The 23,124-nt window shown below is 31.8% G+C and overlaps 1 protein-coding gene and 1 pseudogene across 2 annotated transcripts; both read left to right on the forward strand.

Annotated features, from left to right (window-relative positions):
• The first annotated feature begins 3,591 nt into the window (after nucleotides 1-3,591).
• On the forward strand, nucleotides 3,592-5,149 carry LOC130932514 (pentatricopeptide repeat-containing protein At1g77360, mitochondrial-like; annotated as a pseudogene).
• Nucleotides 5,150-16,391: 11,242 nt separating this feature from the next.
• LOC130935404 (uncharacterized) lies at nucleotides 16,392-22,266 on the forward strand. Of its 2 annotated transcripts, XM_057865135.1 has the most exons (8): nucleotides 16,392-16,815; nucleotides 17,612-17,700; nucleotides 18,824-18,917; nucleotides 19,040-19,128; nucleotides 19,227-19,397; nucleotides 20,597-20,707; nucleotides 21,507-21,573; nucleotides 21,663-22,266. In XM_057865135.1, exons 3-8 carry the CDS (start codon nucleotides 18,842-18,844, stop codon nucleotides 21,941-21,943), a joined length of 795 nt encoding a protein of 264 aa, XP_057721118.1. In that variant the 5' UTR covers nucleotides 16,392-16,815; nucleotides 17,612-17,700; nucleotides 18,824-18,841; the 3' UTR covers nucleotides 21,944-22,266. The 2 variants fall into 2 exon arrangements, with proteins under 2 accessions (XP_057721118.1, XP_057721117.1); XM_057865134.1 differs by lacking the exon at nucleotides 17,612-17,700.
• The last annotated feature ends 858 nt before the right edge of the window (nucleotides 22,267-23,124 follow it).

Here is a 23,124-nt window from a genome sequence, read left to right on the forward strand (position 1 = left end):
TAAATTTTATTTTCACAACGAATTTAGTATCTGTCACAACAAGAAACTCTGCCACAACAATACTATGACATAAACTTAAAGAGTATGTATAAAAATGTATATAAATATATAAAATTTGAATATACAAGTTATATATATATATATATATATATATATATATATATATTAAAGTAAATATATTTATAAATATATAGTATGTAAAGAAAATACTATAAATATATAGTATTTATAAAAATATAAATATATAGTATATATTTATATTATATATTTATATATTTATCTAAACGCATTATCAATATATAAATATATTATAGTATGTAGAAATATGAAAATATATATAGTATATATTTATATTATATATTTATATATTTATCTAAACGTATGAATATATAAATATACTATAGTATGTAGAAATATGAAAATATATAAATATATAGTATCCGTATTATATATTATAAATACATATATATAAAAATATATAATATATATTCACAATTTTAAAAATTTAAAATTTTAATTATGAAAATACAAGTATAATATATACATTTTAAATATAAAAAATTTGAGAAATTACACATACAAATTATATTATTTATACTAAATATCTAATACCATTTTATTTTATTTTGCAAATGTTATTAGTCATCACTAATTGCATAAATAATCTAATAATTATCATATTATTTTATATTAAACTTAACTATTTTTATCTTATAAAGTATCATATACTATTCTAAATTATATATCTACATTTAGATATTTAAGAAATTTTAGTGCATACATAGTTTTGAAATCCAACAGATATTTAAGAAATTTTGGTGCATGCATAACTTCCAGATTCAACGTGCGCATAAAAGAGGACTCTTCAAACGGATGCTAGTTTGCTAATGCATTTGTCACATCTGCCTCTATGTGGTTATCAACTTTATCATCGTCTTCATTTTGATTAATAATTTATAGTTGCTTCCAAACTCAATTTTGTTGTCACTATTGTAATCTCTCCATTCGATATTTCGATCGACTTCAGATTGTTTGAACTCAGTGTACACTCGATAAACGACACCTGTGATCGAGTTTCATAATAGATTGAAAACATCTCTTGCATGCTCGCATTGTCAATGACATGCTTCGTTTGAAAATGAACAAACCCACCAAATACTGATACAGGATGCCGATACAAAATACTCGATACTGTCTTCGATAATGAGAATTTATCCTCTCACAAATAACACCTTTTAGTTCTTCAAATAATAATATAAAAGGAACAATAACATCACATAGATTGTGGCATATAAATTTCACTACTCCCTCATGTTTTTGTAACAAGATCTAACCATTATAATATAATTTTAACATAACTCTATCCTCCATTTTTTTAAATCAGGGACGCTCACTATCTTCAACACTAGTTCATATTGACAAGTAGAACAAAACAAAAGAAAGTGAAATGGGAGATAAAAAGAAGGAAGATGTGAGGTGTAGCAGATAGAATTTGTCTTTGGAAACTAGCTCACAAGTTATATATATTGCAAATTGGACTCTCCGATATATATATTATCCTAATTTAAATTTTTTTAAATCCACAATTTTGATCCACCGATTTGGATTTTTAGGATTTTTAAATTTTTTAACCACAAAATCGATCCACCAATTTGCTACACCTTTTACACACAAAAAATTTGCGCACACAATACTAAGGATCTAATTTGTTTATCATCTAAATTTGAGCTCAAATCGAATGTTAGGTTTTTTTCTCTCCCACAATTTTGAGCTTTCAATTTATGTATTATAATTTTAAAAAAATATCTCTATATCCATACGATAAACCCCAATAACCCATAACAATGCATAACACAGAATAAGAATCTATAACAAAAGAAATTAGCCATCATAAATATGTGTATTTTTGGATATAATTTACTTCTAGTAGATTAGTCTAAAGAAAAAGGTTATACACCTAATAATAATAATAATAATAATAATAATAATAATAATAATAATAATAATAATAATGATTATAACTTTTTACTTAATAACTAGTGTTTAGTTCAAGAAGTAATATCAGAATAAGTTCATGTGGTTGAATCCATAGACTAACATCAAAGGAGACGTTATTGATTTAAGTTTAATCAATATCACCAGCTTCTTATAGACATTAAATATAGTATTGTTCTGTTACATATACAATACAATAATATAGTTTGAGAAAAAATACATATTTAATGTAATGTGTCTTCTTTTTCAAAATATAGTTGAAACTATAACATACATGATGATATTCATAAGAGACCAATAACTAGGTAACCCATAACAATGTCAAACATTGGCACCAGCTACATTGAAGTTGCTTTAATAAATTATGAAAGAGAATGATTATTAGGCTATATGCAAGTGCTATATATTATTGTTGGATGACCCACCCTCTCACTCTATAATTCTATATGCCTAGCTGTCTTCTTTGAATACTTTGCATTCAATTTTGAACTTTTAGATGAACACATATGTATCTATTTTTCTATGAAAAAAAAAGTTCTAACTTTAGAAGATATATAAGTTTTTTATTAATTAAAAATATAAAATTATTTTTTATTTTTTAAAATATGACACATTTAAGTTTTTTCGTTCAAGATATATAAAGATAAATTGATTATTCGAAAAGTCTTAGATATCTTATATTTTAAAAAATGAAGGACGTTTTTGTATTTTAATTAGTCGAAAGACTTATTTTTTTTCGAAATAAAAAATCAGAAATTTATTTATCTATTATTTACTCTTTTTCTATTGAAATTGGAATTAATGCCCCCCATTAAATTTTTTTTTAACGGATATAATCCTAATAATGATAATAATAACAACAACAATAATAATAAATGTTTTACTATAGGAAACTTATTAAAAATATAAAAAAATGCAATGTCATCTTCTTAAGTATATAGTAGTTAGGGTGCTTTTATGTACTTAATCTAATTAAGTGTATATTTTTTTAATTTGTATTAGTGTAGTATTCTTTTTAGCTGACACACAGAAGCTATTGTAAAGTTAAGAGAGTAAAAACTGAGTTAGTTGAAAGTTAGTTATAGATTTGTCAGTGTCATATTAAGAGCGGTGTTAATTATGATTGATTATGATCGATTGAATTTGTAACTACCCTTCTTATATATAGTTGTGTATGTAACAGAAAGCATTGATGAGTGAGATTAATTTCGTTTCTATAACAAGCACAAAACTTTTTTTTTTCTTTTTTCATTTCATTTATCTTCAGCTAAGTTCTGATGTCTTTATTATGGTATAAAACCTTAAGAAATAAAGATTATGAAAATTTCTTGTGGAAATAAAGATTATGGACTAATTACTAATATGTAATTATTTTTTGTTTTTTAACGTAATCTCTGAAATCCACAGATTAAAAATTAATTTATTAAAGACCATAATTTTATTTTCTTTCTAAATATGTTAAATAAGTGATAGTAAATGACAATTCTATCCCTAAAAATATAACTAATTAAATTATGTGAAAAATTCAGATGAGAAAATTCACTTCTTCCAAATATGTTCACACGTCTCCTCGTCTCCTCGCTGCCGTTCTGGTAAGCTTTGAACCACCGTCCGCCGCCGCTACCCCCACCGGTGCTCCACACTCCCCACGGACCCGTCCACCTCATGCACTTCTCAGCCATGCTCCGCATAACATGGCTATTAATACCATATAGTAACATGTTATGCACACCATGTGTTTGTTTATTTGTGCCACTGAATTAGGTTTGATCTGGAAGGAACAATGATCAGAGTTTTTGACAATAACAAAATACTGTTATCCAAATGGGTGTTGTTTGCCAAATTTTACTGTACAATTGAACCAGTTCAGGAGATTACAGAAGCAACTAGAATGGTATGCAAGACTATGATGTCTTGTCCTCCAGTGGCACTTGACACTGCTCTTAATCAAACTGGTTTTAGAGTTTCACCAGATTTGGTCCAGAGTGTCCTCAAGAGTTTTGGGAATGCCGGTATGTTGGCATTTCGGTTCTTCGATTGGGCTGAGAAGCAGAGAAATTACTCACTCGACATCAAGGCATATCACTCAATGATTGAGTCTTTGGCCAAAATAAGGCAATACCAGATCATGTGGGATCTTGTCAATGCTATGAGGCAAAAGGGGATGTTGAATATTGAGACTTTTTGTATCATCATACGAAATCTTGCTGCATTTAACGGTTTACTAATAAGTGCATTGTTCAAGTCCAAGATTGTGAGGAAGGCTTAGGAGATCTTTGATTCTATGAAGGATCGCTTTGTCCCGGACTCAAAAACTTATAGCATATTGCTTGATGGATGGGGAAGGGCTCCGAATCTTCCGAAAGCAAGAGAGTGTTCTAGAGAGATGGTTCGTATGGGATGTGATCCGGATATTGTCACATATGGAATAATGGTTGACATTCTTTGCAAAGCCGGAAGAGTTGATGAAGCTGAAGAGGTAGTAAAGGAAATGGATGCTAACAATTGCAACGCAACATCTTTTATTTATAGTGTCCTGGTCCACACATATGGGGTGGAAAATCGGACTAAAGATGCTATCAACACATTCATAGAGATGGAAAGCAAGGGACTCAAGCCAGATGTTGTGGTTTATAATGCATTAATTGGTGCTTTCTGTAAAGCAAACAAATTCAAAAATGTTCATCTGAGTTTTACAAGAGATGGAATCCAATGGTGTTGATCCTAATTCAAGGACCTGCAATGTTATCATAAGCGGTTTGATAAGCCAGGGAGAGACTGACAGAGCTTTTAGGGTCTTCTGCCGGATGGTTAACTCTTGCGAACCGGATGCAGATACCTATACAATGTTGATAAAAATGTTCTCTGAGAGAAATGAACTAGAGATAGCTATGAAATTTGGAAGTATATGAAGTCAAAACGGTTTGTCCCAAGTTTGCACACTTATTCAGTCCTCATCAATGGGTTGTGCCAAAAGGGAAATGCTATGAAAGCTTGTGTTTTGATGGAAGAGATGATAGAGAATGGAACTCGACCATCAGGTTCAACATTTGTCAAGTTAAGACAATTGCTTATAAAGGAAGGACGAGAGGATGTGCTCAAATTTCTTCATGAGAAAGTTGATCTTCTTGTCAAGGAGCCTTTATTTGATTAGGCTTTAGCTAATCTCACATACTTTACATTGTAATTAGTCCTATTTCAACTATAGAAAGCAGGTTCAGCAATGTCTTCCTTATTCTCAATTAATGTACCTTATAAAGTTATAACTATCATTGCCGATGAATTAGTCAGGGGCTATGCTCAATATGGAGGCTTGAATATGGTTTGAGATGATAAATATGGCTTAAATAAAGAGGGATAAAAGGTAAATATGCCTTCTTGATTTTTATTTCCAGCAATATCTCGTTACTAAGAATACAATTTCTAGGAATGTTTTTGTCATATATGAATTATTCTCAAAGTTTTGAAAATCGAATTAGCCATTAATTTTTAATCGATTTTTCAATAAAAACCAAATTGATTCGGTCGATAACTAATTATTTGATATTTTTCGTAACTGATTTTTTTTGTTTGAATTAAAATATCAAGTAATTTTTCTATAGACATGATCGTCGTTTGATTCATATAGTCGACTCCACCTAATAGGATAAGACTCTGTTGTTGTTGTAAAATATCAAGTGAATATATATATATATTCTGTAATAGTTTTAAGTTTTCTAATGATGTATTTATAATTAAGTGAATTAACCTTGAGTTAGTAACTAAAAATATTCAAAATATTTGTTATCAAATGACGTATCTCTAAAATTTAAGTTATTAGGTAAAAGTGCATAAATAATTACATATTTAATAGTTTATGTAAAAAAATATTTTTATTCAGACTGAATTTGCTTCACTACTTCTGTATTTGCTCTAAGGCTTAAATAGTTTCAACAATTAAAGAACTAGTTACCGTTATTATTCTTTTCAGGGTTGGGGTTTAATGGATTTCCAAAGTACATTAGATATATAGATTGTGTGATATATCTTTTCATTCTTCATGCCTTTTCAAACATGCTATGGCAGAGAGACATTAGATTCCTTAATTTGACTAGAAAACATTTAGAATTAAGGTTTCCCAATTTCAACGGATATATAATAATTATACAAGATGACAAAGCCATAATATTTTCCATATAGGAGGATCACGTGCTTAGCATACATATATATATGATAGCCTAGTAGGTCATGTGCTGCTTCTTTTTCCCTTCCAATAATCTCTGAATTGCTAATTATTAAAAGAATGGTCATGTGCTTTTGATTTTCATCACATTAATGTTCCTTTCTTACAATGAAAATTTGGAATATATAGAGATCTATTAGTAATTAATAATTTATTACTATAACATATAGTAATCACAAAGTAAATGTATCTAAACGTAATGTTATATATATATGGGATAATACATCTACTTAGTTATACAACTTTAGTCTAAAATATTTTTTGTCACTATCTAAAATATTTTACAGTGATAATACATAATATATATATATATATATATATAAATAATTAAAAATTAAATTCATATATTTAAATCACCCCTATTTGACCATCTAATAAACCCTAAACCTAACAAAAATTAGCATGGAGTTATAGAGCCTTGCAACCCTTAGAAGCCTAGCATAGGTATTTACTACTGTTACTGTGCCAACATTTCTCCAATCCAATAATATCCACTTTCTTTTGAGCTTTGACCGTTAAACAACGAAAAATTAAAAGCACCCCTTTTGGCACCTATATGTCTTCACCTTCCCTAATTTCAATTTGGCTTTCCTCCTCTATCTTTTTTGTTTAAGTATATATCTATTTTGGTCCTAAAATTTTTTTGGACTAGACACTTTAGTTTTTAACTAAAATTAATTACTCAATTAGTTTCTAACAATTAATTTCGCCAGTCACTTAGGTCCTTAGCTCTATCAACTCTAACAAAAGATAAAATGGTCTCTAACAACTCTAATAGGAAACAAAATGATCTTGACAATTCTAACAAGGGACAAAATAATCTCTTACTCCTTTATTCAAAAACGACGTTATTCTTCCCCAATTTTTATCATATCTCGCATAACCCTAACATTCATACTCTCCTTCTTCATCTTCACAGTCTTCTTTTCCATCTTTTCCTTCCTCCTCTTTAGCTCCAAGATTAAGTCATGGTGTAATTGCCATATGTGTCGCACCTGCCTCAACATGTCATGGACCACACACTTCCTAAATATCTATTACTGGTACATCCACCTCCTTTGCACTTCACCCACCAGAAACATCCACTTCCACGTCCTCGATAACATTACCTCCAACCCTGACAACGTCCACGACATCCTCAAGACCAAGTTCCATAACTATCCCAAGGGCATGCCTTTCTCCACTATCCGGCAAGCAATATAGATTGTTGGACATTAGGAAATCATGAGAAGATTATCCTTCGACTCATATGCAAATTCTCATTTGAAATAGACACTGAGTGCTTCATTCCTTCTTTTCTGGAGTCCAAGTTGGCAGACAGCTTCGACCTCGCATCTAAGCTATCAGTACAACGAGCAATGTTATCGTTGCCGCTCATATGAAAACTGAAGTGATTATTGAACATTGGTTCGGAGAAGAAGCTGAAGGAAGCGATCGGAGTGGTGGACAATGTGGTCATGGAGATGATAGGGCAAAGGAGGAGGGAGATGATGACGAGTCTTGACAAAATAGACTTGTTGTCTAGATTCATGGGATCTATCGAAGATGACATGTAGTTGAGAGACATAGTCATTAGTTTTCTGAGTATGAATTGGTTGAGAGCAAGTTGAGAATTTTTTTTCTTATGAATATTGAAGTTGTAGAGTGTGCATTGTGTAACTTGAAGTTACAGTATTAGACTATTAGTGTTATGCGAGATATGATGAAAATTGGGAGAGAACCGTGTCGTTTTCGAACAGAGGAGATAAAGGACTATTTTGTCCATGTTAGAGTTGTCCGGAACTATTTTGTCCTCCGTTAGAGTTGACGAAGTAAAGGACCTAAGTGACTGACAGAGTTAGTTGTTAGGAACTAATCGAGTAATTAATTTTAGTTGGGGATTAAAGTGTCTGGTTTAAAATTTTTTGAGGACCAAAATGAGTATATACTCTTTTTATTTCTTTAGAAAAAAACTTTTATTTAACGAAATAGTCAAATGACATATATAAGTTATATGACAAATATTAAATTTAAAATTAAAAAAATAAATATTTTTTATATTAAATTATAGTTTAAGAAAAATACAGAGCATAAAAAACATAAAATACACTGTAACACTGTAACATAGAAAAATACTTTTTTTTTGAATAAATCTGAAAGCTTTTCAAATATAAAAATAGAAAAAAATTCTTAACTTTTTAATTGGAAGATACATAATTTTTTAACTAATTGAAAATATAAAAACATTTTGACCTTTTAAAATATGGGACATTTAAATTTTTCTATAAAAAATATATAAGGACAAATTGGTTTCTAAAAAAATTTAGATATATCATATTTTAACAAGTAAGGAATGTTTTTGTATTTTTAATTAGTCGAAAACTTATTTATCTTTGAGATAAAAAGTTAGAGATCTATTTATAATATTTTCTTTACAAAAAGTTCTCCTAGTTATATCTTTGTAATATAACTAAAACATCTACAAAGAGAATCAATACACCACAAAAAGAAGAGAATAACTACGAATTATTTTATATGTAGATTTGAATTTCATATCTGAATCTTTAAAAGAAAAAAAATAGAAACAACAATTAGAGAAATTGAAGAAGAAGGAGAGGAGAAAGGTGAGCGAAAAAAAAAAGAAAAAAAGAAAAAAGAAAGAAAGAGAAGATATTGAGACTAAAAGGAAGAGAGCAAAGAAGAGGAGTAGAGAAAAGTATGGCAGCCAAAACTCGGGCGACAACGATCCTCAGAAAAGCTTCGTGATTATTTCTCTTCACGGGAGATAGAGGTTTGCCTTCATTTTCTTGGATAACCTAGTTAACAAAATAAAAAAGTCTCGACCTTTTTACTCTATCTTAACTTCTTCATAATAATAATAAGTATTTTGATAATAAGTGTCATTATTATTTTTCTAATAAAAGATTTTTTCTTTAATTTTACTAAACACTTATAGAAAATAGAGTGAAATCTCACCTCAAACCTCTAATAATTTTATGAAATCTCTTTTCGCTCCTTAACAAAAGCATAATTCCATCGTGACCTCCTATTCATTACTTTCGTTAGACACTCTAATGTTTTCGTCAAAGTCTCCATCAATAGAAGGAGTATAACTATCCCAACCCGACCCTTAATCATCATCAATATCTACCATCATTTTCTATATTATATATTTCTTATCTCCATTATTTTTGGCCACCATCATCACCAATATTCACCATCATTCTCTGTTTTTGCTGCACCACTCTACTGCCATCATTCTTTTTCTTTTTGATCGAACCAAAACCACGAAGCCATATCTCTCCCTCTACTTCAATGTTCACTAAGGGTATACATTGTCCGACCCGGATCCAAACATTTTAGGGGTTAATTTGGTATGATTTCACCGGATTTAGGGTCGGATAAGGGTCTCAAAAATAGACAAAGTTATTATTTAGGGTTCAATCCGGGTCAAGGCGAACCCAGCTTCACCTGAACCATGTGCACCATAAGGGAATTCAAAAAGGTATATATATGTTTTAAATTAATTCCAATATTATGCTATATTAATTATAAGCTTATTGTTTTATTTTTAATCACACTTGTTGAATTAAAAAATAGATAAAAAAAGCATAAAATTAAAATTTATAGACAAATTCAAGTTCAAATATGGATATCAACTTCTCGGTAACAAGTTTCTTCTTTATAAATAAGTTTCTTTATAAATTATTGTTAAAGTTTTAAAGGCCCGGTTTGGACCCGGTATAATTGTGACCTAAAATGTTTAAGTTTCATCGGGTCTAGATGCGAGTTAGTGTCTAAAAAATAGACATGGTGTATATTTATGACCGGGTATGGGTTGGGACAAACCCAATTTCACCAGCCCATGTACACCCCTACTGTTTACCATCAGCAATCTCGTGCCACCACGGCTACTATCTCTCCCTTTTTCTTCTCCTTATCCTCACAATCCCTCTTTCACTAGCTTGCCCCTATCTAGGCCTGGCAGCATGGACCCTATCCGCGGGTACCCAACCCGATCCAACCCGGTCGGGTAGGGTTGCCAACCCGATCCGCTGCGGGTAGGGTTGGGCATGGAGCGGGTTGGCCTGTGGAGCGGGTAGGGTGCGGGTTGAGCCTCAACCCTACCCGCACCCCCCATAATATGTGTTATATATGTTTAAAAATGTTACATATGGGAGTTGAACCAAGGACCTTAAGCATGTGCAAAAGGTTCCTAGCCACTGAACCAAGGATACTTGTGTTATATTTGAGATATTTGTGTCATTATAATATTTCTTTTTGTCAACCCGCGGGTAGGGTCGGATACCCGCGGGTTGAGCGCGGGTAGGGTTAGGGTTGGGTATTTCTCAACCCGCGGGTAGGGTAGGGTTGAGTGTTAGTTAAAAACTCAACCCGCGGGTAGGGTTAGGGTTGGGTTCAAACCCTACCCTACCCTACCCATTGCCACCCCTACCCCTATCTCTATTTGATTTCACACTAAATTCCAAATTTGCATTCCAAGTAGAGAACTTTACATCGAACAAATTAAAACATCGGCGCACTCCCATAATTATCAAATCACTCTTTCACATAAAAATCGATATTTTAAGTAAATATCTATACTCAATCATCAAAATCTATAAAAGGACAACTTGTGATACCATATTCCTAATCAAATTCAAGTATTTAAACAGATTAAACTGTTCAATTGAAAGAAGGTAGCAGTAGACTGATGCAAAGAAAAAGAAGAAGAAAAAAGAGGAGGAGGAAAAGGAAGAAGATGATGTGACAGTGGGTTGGTATAGTGATAACAGAGAATGGTAGTGGATGTTGGTGATAATGGTGGCCGAAAATAATGTTGAGGAGAAAGGAAGAGGAGAGTTGGCTTGGTGGTATTCTGGCTCGCATAGAAAATAAGAGGAGAAAAGAAAAGAAGAAGAGAGGACAATTTATCCATTAAATTGTTGACTTAAATGTCCACGTAGGCAATATTTGTTAACTCTAAATGGAGACATTAATGGAGGGGGCAAAATATCTCATGAAATTAATTGTTAAGGGTTGCGAAGAGATTATACTTTTGTTAAGGAGTAGAAAGGAATTTCGTGAATTTATTAGAATTTCGTGAATTTATTAGTAACCGAAAGAGGTTTCACTCTAAAAAATAAGAGTAAAAGCATTATACGAAAATATTAAATATTTTAAAAATATTTTTTAAAAAACAAAGTTTCAATTTTTATATTTTTTAACTAGTGTCCTAATCAATACCAAAGAGTAATAATAAGTGGTATTTAGTGTTAACAGGATGACACAGATGCAGGCCTTTAATTATGTGAGCACTTTTGGGCGACAATCTTAATGCAGAGGCTATTATTTAACATGTAGTGGACGCTGATAGTTTTTCACACATATGGAAACTCAAAAGCTACCACACAACTTTTTTGAGAGTATCCCTGTCTTGCTTAATTTAAATATTTATGTACTTTAGAATCTCTTTATTTGTTTAAATTTCAGGGAATAATAATAATAATAATAATAATAATAATAATAATAATAATAATAATCAAATTCATCTAAAAAAAATATTCGTTTATTTGAATTTATTTTTAAATTTTTTAATCAAATTTATCTTTTAAATATTTTAAATTAGTTATATTGGTCATTCTATCACTTTTTTTATTGACAATGTCAAAGTTTGTTGATATTACATGCTAAATGATATTATAGTACATATATTTAATAATCTTAATTGACTGCTAACATAATAAATTTATAAAATTAAATAAAAATAAAACCTAATTGAGAGGAACCTTAAGACATTAAAATCCCTTAATTTAAAATTGATATGATCTAATTTCATAGAGATATCATATTAGTCGCTAATTAGAACTAACAACTAATGTGTTGTGGTGTCATTACTTAATGTGGCATATCAACACATTTTGGCGCTGTTAACAATAGAAATAACAGAAACATTAACATGACTAACTTAAATTTTTTTAAAGATGAATTTAATTAAAAAAATAAATAATTTTTTAAAGACTAATTTGACCATTTACTAATAATAATAAACAGATGTTTGTGAAAAATAATTATATCGAGAAAGTATAAAAATTATATCTTACTAATGTATTAATATGTCTTCTGATTACCTTTTATAAAATTTTTTGGTGTCTCACCTTTTTATAAGTATTTTATACTGTAACTACGAGATTTTAAGTTCAAATCTTAAACAAAAAAATAAATAAATATATCTCTACTCCACTCTTCACATAAAGTTTTTTTATTTTATTTTTGTTTTCTTCGTATGTATTTGAAAAAGAATGTTTGTTTTGAGGTATATTAGGACATAAATTAAAAAAATGGGATTGAACATTATATTTGTTAGTTCAAAAATTAATATTAAAATTTTAGTTTCTATCTCTAAAATTTTAGTATTTCAGTATCTTTAAAAAATAAAGACACAGAAAATTAAAATTGTTGGAGACAAAGACTAAAATTTTAATAATATTTTATACCTAAAATATCACATTTCAATTAATTAATTCTAACTTTATCTTTTTTACAAATTAAATTAGAGTTTCATTCTTATTTCAATCTCTATCTTTCACTTTACACCAAACACAATATTAAGACTTATTTCAGTCTCTGTCAGTCTTTATCTTTCAATCTTAGTCTCTCAGTTTCTGTCTCTCCTCCAAATGTTACCTAAAGAGATGGAGATTGAAAGACAGAGACTAAATTAAGTCTCTGTATTATATTTGGTATAAAATATACAAGATTTAATTATATTTCAGTATTATGTTTAATTTAAGATAAATATGGATAATGAAGGATAAATTTAGAATTTAAAAATTTAAATGAAAATATTTTAAAAAAATATTATTAAAATTTAAGTCTTTATTACTAGAAATTTCAATTCCTTGTATTCCTACTTTTTGAAGATATTGAAAAAATTAAAATTTTGTATCTAAAGACTAAAATTTTGATTCTAATTTTTTGTCACCAAACACAATACTCTGACTTAATCTCCTAGTCTCAAAAAATAAATACAACCTTCAAGTTTGAAAGGTCCAAGATTTTGTATTTTTAAAAACAATACTTAATTTTAGTCTCATAATCTCAATTTTATCCATACCAATAAAAGTATAAAATATTTTTTTGTTAATATTTGTAAGAAATTTTGAAATTATTTTTAATTTTTAATTTATATCAATTTTATCAGTAATCTATGAATACATTTTAATTATATTTAATTTTTATTCATTGCCTTCACTTGTTAATAACAGTTTAAAATCAAATATAATTTTAAAACATAAATAAAAAATCCAGAATATTATTACAAATTAAAATTTTGAACTTAAATGGATACAAATTAAATAATATTTTTTTTTAATTTCTTACAAATATTGAAACACACTTTATAAAGAAATTAGGGGCAGCATGGAGGAGGAATAATATAGGTTTTCTGAAATACTCCAATAGGCATTTTAATTTTGACTCCTCCTCGAAAGGAGAACAAATTAAAAATAAAAATAAAAAAATATTGTGTTGCATCATAATAATTATTAGGTTAGGAGCACTAGCCAAGCAAGTGTTTATCTTTGCCCTCAAGTTATGCCAATGCCCAATAAGAGATAGGATAAAGATGGATCAACTCTGATCTACACACATGCATGTGCATCATCATGTAAAGCATTATTATTATTATTATTATTATTATTATTATTATTATATGGTAATTTATCATGAGCATACATGGAGAGTTGTGTTATATTTATATAGAATAATATTACACATTAATATCTTTTTATTAACTAAATCTAATTAAATTGATCTAACATAATAAAAATTTGTTATGATTAATATTATTTTAAATTTTATTATTTAATTTTATTGGATTTAGTTTATAAAAAAATTTAGATGTGTAGCGTTATTCATTTTTATATATATGTATCTTCATTTTCTTTCTTTGTGTTTAGTACAGATTTTAAGATAAAGAATATATGAAGATATTAATATTTATACAACATGAAAAGATACTGATATTTATATAAGATGGAAAAAGAATATTATTTCTGATATCTACTTTTAAAAAAGGCTCTAGATAGATAAAAAATAAATTAAATTTCATCATATAATAAAAACAATTTGTTTAATTTACTTTTAAAAGTATATTTATAATTTTAATTGCTCGTGTCTATTTTTTTTATGTTGAGAATCAAATCAAATTTATTAAACGGGATGTGAAAATTGCATTGGTTATTAGATTCTTTATTTTCTTATTTTATCTAACAGCACTGTTAGAAAAAATATTATTAGTGGTTATTTATTTTACTTTTAACAATAAAAAAAATAATTACTAATGTATTTATTGACAAATTATTTTATGTTTTGTTGTTAAAAAAATTTAACGATAATTATATAACTATCGATAAAAAATTTTTAATGATTGCAAAAAATATAACTATTATTATAATATATAATATGCAACAATGATAAATATATAATTATTGTAAAAATATAAATTAAATAAATACATAATAATTATTATATTATTGTCACTAAAATTTATCAATGAAAGTAAGTTTTATTGTAGTGTAGTGAGGAGAAATAAATGAATTTAATGTTGATAAAATGTTAGTATAGAGAAAATAAAATGTCAAAAACATATTATGTAACAAAGGAAAAAGAATTGGAATGAGATATGTTAGAATTAAAGATGAGAATAAGACCCATGACCAAAGAAAAAAAATGAGAATAAGACAGAATCGATGAGGTAGAAATTTTAGAAGCAATGTTCTGAAAACTGGACTGTACTGGTCGGTTTAATCGAAAATCAATTACTTAGTCGGTTTGGTCTATTTATAAAATTGTACTGTAAAAAACTGACAAAAAAATTGGTCGAATTGGTGGTTAACTGGCGAACCGAGCGAACTGGCAAGGTTTCAGAAAGTACAGGTTGTTCCCCCCAGCTTATGAAACGGCGTCGTTTGGCCTTTTTTAAAAAAAAGAAGGCTGAAGAAGTTTAGCACGTGATCCAATTTACCCTAAATTCCTAATTCCCCAAAATCTTCGAAGAACACTCCCAGTCTCCCAATCAGATTCTCTCCACTTCTCCTATCACCACTGTCTGTCACCCTCCTCCTCCCTCACCGCCGCGCTCTCCCTCTCACTCTGAAGGTTAGCGTAGCACCGTCGCCGTATGCTTGAGAAACCTGTCCGAGGAGAACGCCTTCATCGCGTGCCTCACCTAGCCCGGGGAGAATCGTCGTGTCAGAGGCAGAACCGTCGCTGTCTTCGTTGTGTCAGAGGAGAATCATCTTCATCGCCGTCCAGCAAATTCGTCAGAGTTAGAATCGTGTTTGTTCGTTCTCTATCGCTGTCGGCAGCCTCTTCTTTGTTGGCCGCTCTTTCTTCCGGTAAGTCAGCCTCTGTAATTTCTGTGATTTTCATTTACCTTGAAGTATTTGTTAATTATTATAGCATTGTTGTGATATCTGTCATTTTATATTTATGTGATTTTTCGTGATTTCTGTGATTTTATATTAGTTGTTGTCTATGTCCTAATGTTGAAAGTTCTTGCTTGTGATTATGCCTCATATATGTGCCTCTGGTTTAATTGATGCTATAGTATTTGCTTTAATAAATCAATTTTGCATTGTTATCCAACTAATTACTAATTCATGCACAGTGGCCGAAGGAAAATTGGAATTGAATGGTTGAAGTTATTGTGGATTTGTAATGACAATTGAGGATTATTTTTTTATTTCAAATTTATCTTTTTTTTTTCGATTTTCTTTAGTTTTTAAAATATGCGGATATCTCTGGAGATTCCGATCCCCAACGGATACCGATGCCCGATGCCCGTTTCCCGGAGCGGGGGCGGGGCCGGAACCGGACTACGAAATGCGTTTGTTTACAGAGATAGAGACACTAAGGCACAAAATCGTGTTTGACAGAGGAGACATGGACAGAGACAATGTGTCCAGAGCAATGTTCTAAAAATTGGACCGGACCGACCGGCCGGACCGGTTTAACTGCGAACCGGCAATATTAACGATCCGCTCAGGCATGTAAAACCGGTAATAAAAAACCGATAAAAAACCGTTGAACCGGATAAGAACCGGTCGGTCGGACCGAACCGGAACCCCGCCGGTTTACACAAAGCTCCTTCGTTTCTTTCTCCCTTTCTCCCTTTCTTTCTTTCATTTAGAAAGAAATCACACAAACCCTAGCACTGTAAGCCTACACCACCGCCGCAAGGAGTGGAATACTGACGCCGTCCGTCGCACTCAAAGTTCGCCATCCATCATCTATCTTCCCTCGTGGTCCAAGTCTTCAACCCCTGTTCGCTGTCACCGATCGCGGCTGCTTCCTCGAGCTCGGCGTCCGTCATCTTTGTCTGCTCAGCCGTCCTTCCGTCGTCGTTTGTTTGCCGTTCACGTTCACGTCTTCGTTCAGCTGTTGTCTTCGTTCGCGTTCTTCGCCGTTCACGTTCGCTCGGCGTTCACCGTTCGCGTTCACTCGCTGTTCACCGTTCGAGTTCGCGTTCGTCTGGAAGCCACATTGCTCCGCTTCAAACTCTGCGACCAACCCGCGCGCTCCACCCAGCCGTCGAACTGCTCTCTTTTGTCGCCGTGAGTTCCCTAAACCCGCCACCAGACAATACACTCACACAACACCAATACTCTTCTTCAAACTCTGCATCTTCTGATTTCTATTACAATAAGTAATTATTTGATTTGGAAGTGGTTTGGATTTTTTCATAGACTGAATAAAGTTACAATAGTTATGTTCTCTTCTCTGTCACATTGAAATTAAGCTTTGAATTCTCTTATTTCGTTTTAATTTTACCGCACTCAACATGTTTGATGAAATGCTTTAACCATGTTTCTGGTTGGTTTTATAATTTCTAGCTTTTAGAAACTTTGTAAGTTGATTGCATGTGAAATTAGAATAACTGGATCATAGTAATTAAGAAATTTTAGCTGCACAAATAACATCTTTGCAGAAAACATATTAGCATGATGATTCCACTTGCATTAGTGTTCTTCTGGTAGATTTTAATTGTTATTGTGAACTTGTTAATTTGCTAATTGTTCTTGTGTTCTTCTGTTACTTTTAATTTTTTTGTTTTTGTTGTGATTTTCTGTTCTTGAACTTGTTAAGTTGATAATTTGCTAAATTGTTGGGCTGCTGTTGTTTTAATTTGCCAAATTGTTAGGTTGCTCCGACTTAATTTGTTGGATTTTCTATTTAGGTCATGTTCTTGTTTATTTGATAAATTTTTGCTGTGTATTTATTGTTTTTATGCTGGATATTGGTAATCATTGTCTTTGAGATTATTTACTATGCAGGTTTAGTGTCATCACTGTTTTGGAATGTTTTATAATGTACTAATGTTTGTTGCTGTTTTGTAATTGCTGGTTGCAGGTTTAGTGTGATTATTGGTTAATGTTTTGTAATGTTTGGTGCTGAATGCTGATTGTTGAGTTCAGATATGGTTGTTTATTTTGACTTGGGTAAAGAGACTTATGGTCATTTTTTCCTGCCTTATACCAATTCAAATGATTATTTTCAGAGGATGAGCACTTATTTATGTATCTTGAGAAACTGTCTTTGTGTGTTATGAGCATTTGGTGAAGCTTGTATCGTACCTATTCAAAGTTTAGTTTCACCAAATGGTCTTCAAAGCAACTCATCCAAAATGCTGCGGCACAAACCCAAGTCTATTGTCTCTTAAAGCCTGTATGCACCTTCATTTGGTGAAAGCCTTTCTAGCACTAGTCCACTACCAACTTTGTTATTAATAATGTTATCAAATTTATTTATCCAAGTACTATGTTTATTTTTTAGTTGGATTTATGATAATTCATTTGATATTCTTCCTATTCTTGTCAGATATTTCTTTTAACATTTTGTGTACTGATGAGGAATTGTCTTTCATTAGAAAAAATTCATACTACCCTATACCCTCAACTTAGTACTTGCATATTTATAATTTATTATTCTATTCTAAAACGATTTTTCCGGTTGAACCACTGGTTGGACCAGTAAACCAGTGACTAGAACGGTTTGATGACCGGTCCGGTTCTCAGAACCTTGGTCCAGAGACACTGAATTAGTGTATTTTGTGTCCATCCTGACATGAAGGACACAGAGACACTAACAAGGGACACAACTTATTTTTCATTTTTTCTTTCATTATTCTTGTTAATTTTTTATAATTATATTTTTTATTATTATATTTTTCATCTCAAATTTTTTGAATGAAAAAAAATGAGAATAAATTGGATTTTCATAATTTGTTTTAGTTTATCACCAAACAGAATACAAGAACACAAAATTTTGTGTCTCTGTCCATTTGTGTCTTTTCCTATCCTGTTCTCAATGTCTTGTCCTGTCCTGTTCTCAGAAACAAACACAGCCATGGAGACAGGGACATAGCATGTCCCCGCCCCCATGGGACCCATTGCCATCACTAGGTTCTACGGTGCCATTTGAGCCGCTAGTTGTATTTAAAGAAAAAAATAGTTGATTTGAATATTGTTCTTGTGATCCTAAACTTTGCATGACATTTGATAAATTTGCTTCGTTTTTTAATTTCCTTAAACAACCTATTCATATTGTGGTTGTACTTTACAGAAAGAGTGCATTGTAATCATGGTCCAGTGGCAAAGGCATTTCTTGCCAGTTTTTCGTCAAATTGCACACTCTGCTACCACCTCATCTCCCCAAGGTTGGTGATTTATGTTTTTAACTATTTCCTTCTTGCAAACTATGTGAAGTTGCTCATGCTTTACTCTTATTTTTTTTGGGTTTTATTAAATACTTTAGAAAACCTATTTCTGTACATTGTAGGTAAGGGTCTGACGACGTTGATAGCAAGAACAGTACTATTGCCCTCAATTTCAAGTCGTAGCCCTGTTTATCACTCTTTCCAATACCAGGTTTTGATTTACATTGTGACTGATCATATCACGTTATAAGCTCTCTACTTAAACTCTATTGACAGATAGTTGGAGTTTACATGGTTCTTTTGTTTTAGGGAATTTCAGGTTCTACCTGTTTGCTTTCTAAGTCATCAAATCTGGAACAAACACCAACTTCCTCCCCGTTAGCCTTAACTTCCTTTTTGGGTAGCAAAGAAGCTCAAGACCAGAAGCAGACACCTGTTAAGAAAGAAAGAGTTCAAGCAGTAATGTCAAAAATAAAGCAGGTTTGTTTTTTTCCCTTGTGTAATTCTGTTATCTTGTATTTCTTAAGTAATTGCTCAATTTACATTATGGACATGACACAAATCTTTTGATTTCATTGGTTTTCTTTAATTTATGCTAAAGAGTACTTATCATTCAAATAGTTTAATTCCATTTCATTTTAATAAAAAAGCATGTCTATGATTTCTACTTCTGCCTCTGACTCTGTTTTGAAAATGGTACTTCTTCCAAAAGCAACAACAAACGAACCCCTTTATTAAGACAACCCTATTATGAAGTAGTCTAACAGAAAATGAGAGGACTGAGAGATGCTTCTTACAAGAGGAAAAAAAAACAATAAATATGATTGAAGCGCAGGTTTCTAGTGTCTAAAAACGTCTGAGAGAGAAACTCCTATTTAAACATCAATCTTTCATCCTGAAAGGTGCTTTTAACAAAACTATTATGATTTAGACAAGGAAATTGTTCCTGCTTAACAGGTTCAGTCACTGCCATTGTGCTGACTGTATTCATTTCTACCTCGATTTATCAGTTTTTGTATGTAATCTTCTTTATAATCATTATTTCCATTTTATCTTGAAGTAAGATTTTCGAAGATTCCTGCACTTTTGAAATGCCTTATAACCATTGGGCATTTCATGCTTGACGATATGATACACAACTCAACTCAACTCAAATGCTTGCACTAACTATGAAATGCCTTTCATGCCATTCACAATTATTGTTATATTATTATGGATAATTCAATTTTAACAGCATAACATTTGGTGCTGCAGTGATTTTATCAATGCCAAATTGCCAATATATCGTGAATTGCTTATGGATATCATTTTTTTCCCCTGTTAATATGGGTCATTCTGAAGTAACTGCTTAAAATACAATGTTAGCTAGTTCAGACTGCAGCATAGCAATAGTTTGAAAACTGAAAAGTATAACATGATCTGTTTCATCCTGCGACTATTGGTTGAGCATCTCTGAACGTGCCCATAGAGAATACCAGGTCACCAAGTCAAATGGTGCCTCTGCCTACTTTTTGAGAAACTTTCTGTGTTTCTTCAGTCAGCATAATTTTCTGGTCAATGAAAAGCCACCCTTGGATTGAATGCTATGGAAACATGATCATAATTTCTGGGTTTCTGTTTTTCTGTGGTCCAGTTAGCATATATGACTGATTACCTTATTTTTCAACGTGCTTTCTCAGAGTCCTAAGAAGGTCAACTTGGTTGCTGCTTTGGTTCGTGGTATGCTGGTTAAAGATGCATTGCTGCAATTGCAAGTGACAGTAAAGCGAGCTTCAAGAACTGTATATCAGGTAATAAGTGGTATTACCACTGTATTTTCATTTCTGTGTGTAGACAAAACTAAGAGTATTCAATTGCTTCTTCTAGAGCACCATACAGCATCAAGGCTAGGCTGTTGATTTATCTGTCCTCATTGGTTTCTAACCAAGAGTTCGTATTTCCTTAGAACAAGTTCAGCTGTTGGTGTAGTCGATCATTAAGCCTTGTATCTTTGCAATATATCTGCAACTCTCTAAAGTCACAGATAAATTTATTCACAAAATAGACCATAAAGATCAACTTCTTTCTTACCTTCAGATACTTTCAATGTTGTTGTGCTTTCTCTCTAGCTACCTTATGTCCTTCTCTCTCATTTTCTACATTCTTTTGGCTTTCTGGATTGTTCAATTTTTTCTCCTCCACTTCGGTCCACAATTTCAAGGGCCTTATTGTTGTTGTTGTTGAGTTGTTTCCGTGTGGCCTCAAGGTCACGGGTTCAAGCCGTGGAATTGGCTACTTATGTAATTAGGGTAGGCTGCCTACATTACGCCCTTTTGGTGCGGCATTTCTAGGATCCTGCATTAACACGAGATGCTTGTCTGCAGAGCTGCCTTTATTATTATTATTATTATTATTATTATTATTATTATTATTACTACGCACTGCACTTGTATTTTGTTTCCTACATATATTTCAGCTCCCAAAATTTCATCACCTCTTCCCCTTAATATTACCATTATCTAATTCTATGGGATTGTTCCTCCTTTTCCATGATCTGTGCTGGGAAATGCAGAATTGGAAACTTATGTTTTAAAGTTATAAGCACTGCAGGGTATTACTCAAGCCCAAGGAAATGCCGTAAATAATCATGGATTGGATGCAGAGCGCCTCATTGTTGGTAACGCTTCAAATTTTGCAATTGTGTAACTTAATTTGTTTAGCCACTTTGTTTAAATCTGTGCTGATGCTGTTTCATATTTCTTGCAGCCGAAGCGTTTGTTGGAAAAGGATTATTCCGGAAGAAAGTTTCTTACCATTCCAAAGGAAGAGCCGGCATCAAAGTCAAACCCGAATGCAGGCTAACAGTTGTAGTAAGAGAAATAACCGCTGAAGAAGAGGCGAAGATTGCGAGGTTGAAGGTTCACAATTTCCGCAAGCTCACGAAGCGTGAGAAACGGCTTGTGCCGCATCAGCTTATTGTGTCCAATCCTGTTTGGGGCCGCAAAAACAAATCTAGCGATCAAAACTCGAGTGCCACTGCTGCATGAGCTTCTTAAATATTTCAGAGTTTCAAAATAGTTGTTTAATGGTTGTGGCATATTCTTGTTATCCATCTTCATGTGATAGAAATAGTTGTTAAGAAATATCCTGGCTAGTTTCACATCGAGAGTAACTCCAAATGTTAGGATATGTATGGAGAAATTTGTCTACCCCTTAATTCTAAGGTGGTTACTCCAATGAAGACATTGTGAACTGTTAGATAGTTTAATATATTTGATTGAACTATTTGACGGTTCATAATATCATTTTCACAAAAATGCTTTTATGGAAACAGCCACCTCATTCGAATAATAAAATTGTGTTTGAACAATTCCCCTCTTTTATTATTATTTCCCAATTCATCCTTCTCCTCAAAATATCCCAGGTTTTCTTTCTCTTGTCCTTTCGTTTTAACCCAAAAACCAATGGCACAAAAGGTTCTTGCTTTTATTTTGAATTATTTGTAAGGGGTACTATGTAATTTTATTGAACATGAAGTAGCAAATGGCTTTTGAAATCTTGTTGGACGGTGATGATGGGTTTGCAAAAACACTTTTTGGCTATAGAAAACATTTTGTTGATTTGCATCCTGTTGCTGATAAAATACTAAAAATTAGTGTCCCAAAAGTTTTTCATTTATTTAACAGGAAACCTAAATCTCAACCTAAATCCCTACCTGTCGTTACTTCCTCTCTTTTTAGATTCAGCAGAATTTAAACCTTTTCATAGATTCTCTCCACTTTTTCTATTACCACTGTCTGCCACCCTCCTCCTCCCTCACTGCCGTGCTTTCCCTTCTTACTACTTCCCCCTCTCACTCTGAAGGTCACCGCAGCACCATCGTCGCGCGTCTGAGAAACCTATCCGAGGAGAACGTCGTCATCGCGTGCCTCACCTAGCCCGAGAAGAATCGTCGTGTCAGAGGCGGAACCGTCGTTGTCTTCGTCGTGTTAGAGGAGAATCATCTTCATCGCCGTCCAGCAAGATCGTCAGAGTTAGAATCGTGTTTGTTTGTTCTCTATCGCCGTCGGCAACCTCTTCTCTGTTGGCCGCTCTTCCTTTCGGTAAGTCAGCCTCTGTGATTTCTGTGATTTTCATTTACCTTGAAAGTATTTATTAATTATTATAGCATTATTGTGATTTCTGTGATTTTCCGTGATTTCTGTGATTTTATATTAGTTGTTGTCTA

This window comes from Arachis stenosperma, chromosome 6 (genome assembly GCF_014773155.1).
Source record: "Arachis stenosperma cultivar V10309 chromosome 6, arast.V10309.gnm1.PFL2, whole genome shotgun sequence".
In the NCBI taxonomy this organism is placed as follows: domain Eukaryota; kingdom Viridiplantae; phylum Streptophyta; class Magnoliopsida; order Fabales; family Fabaceae; genus Arachis; species Arachis stenosperma.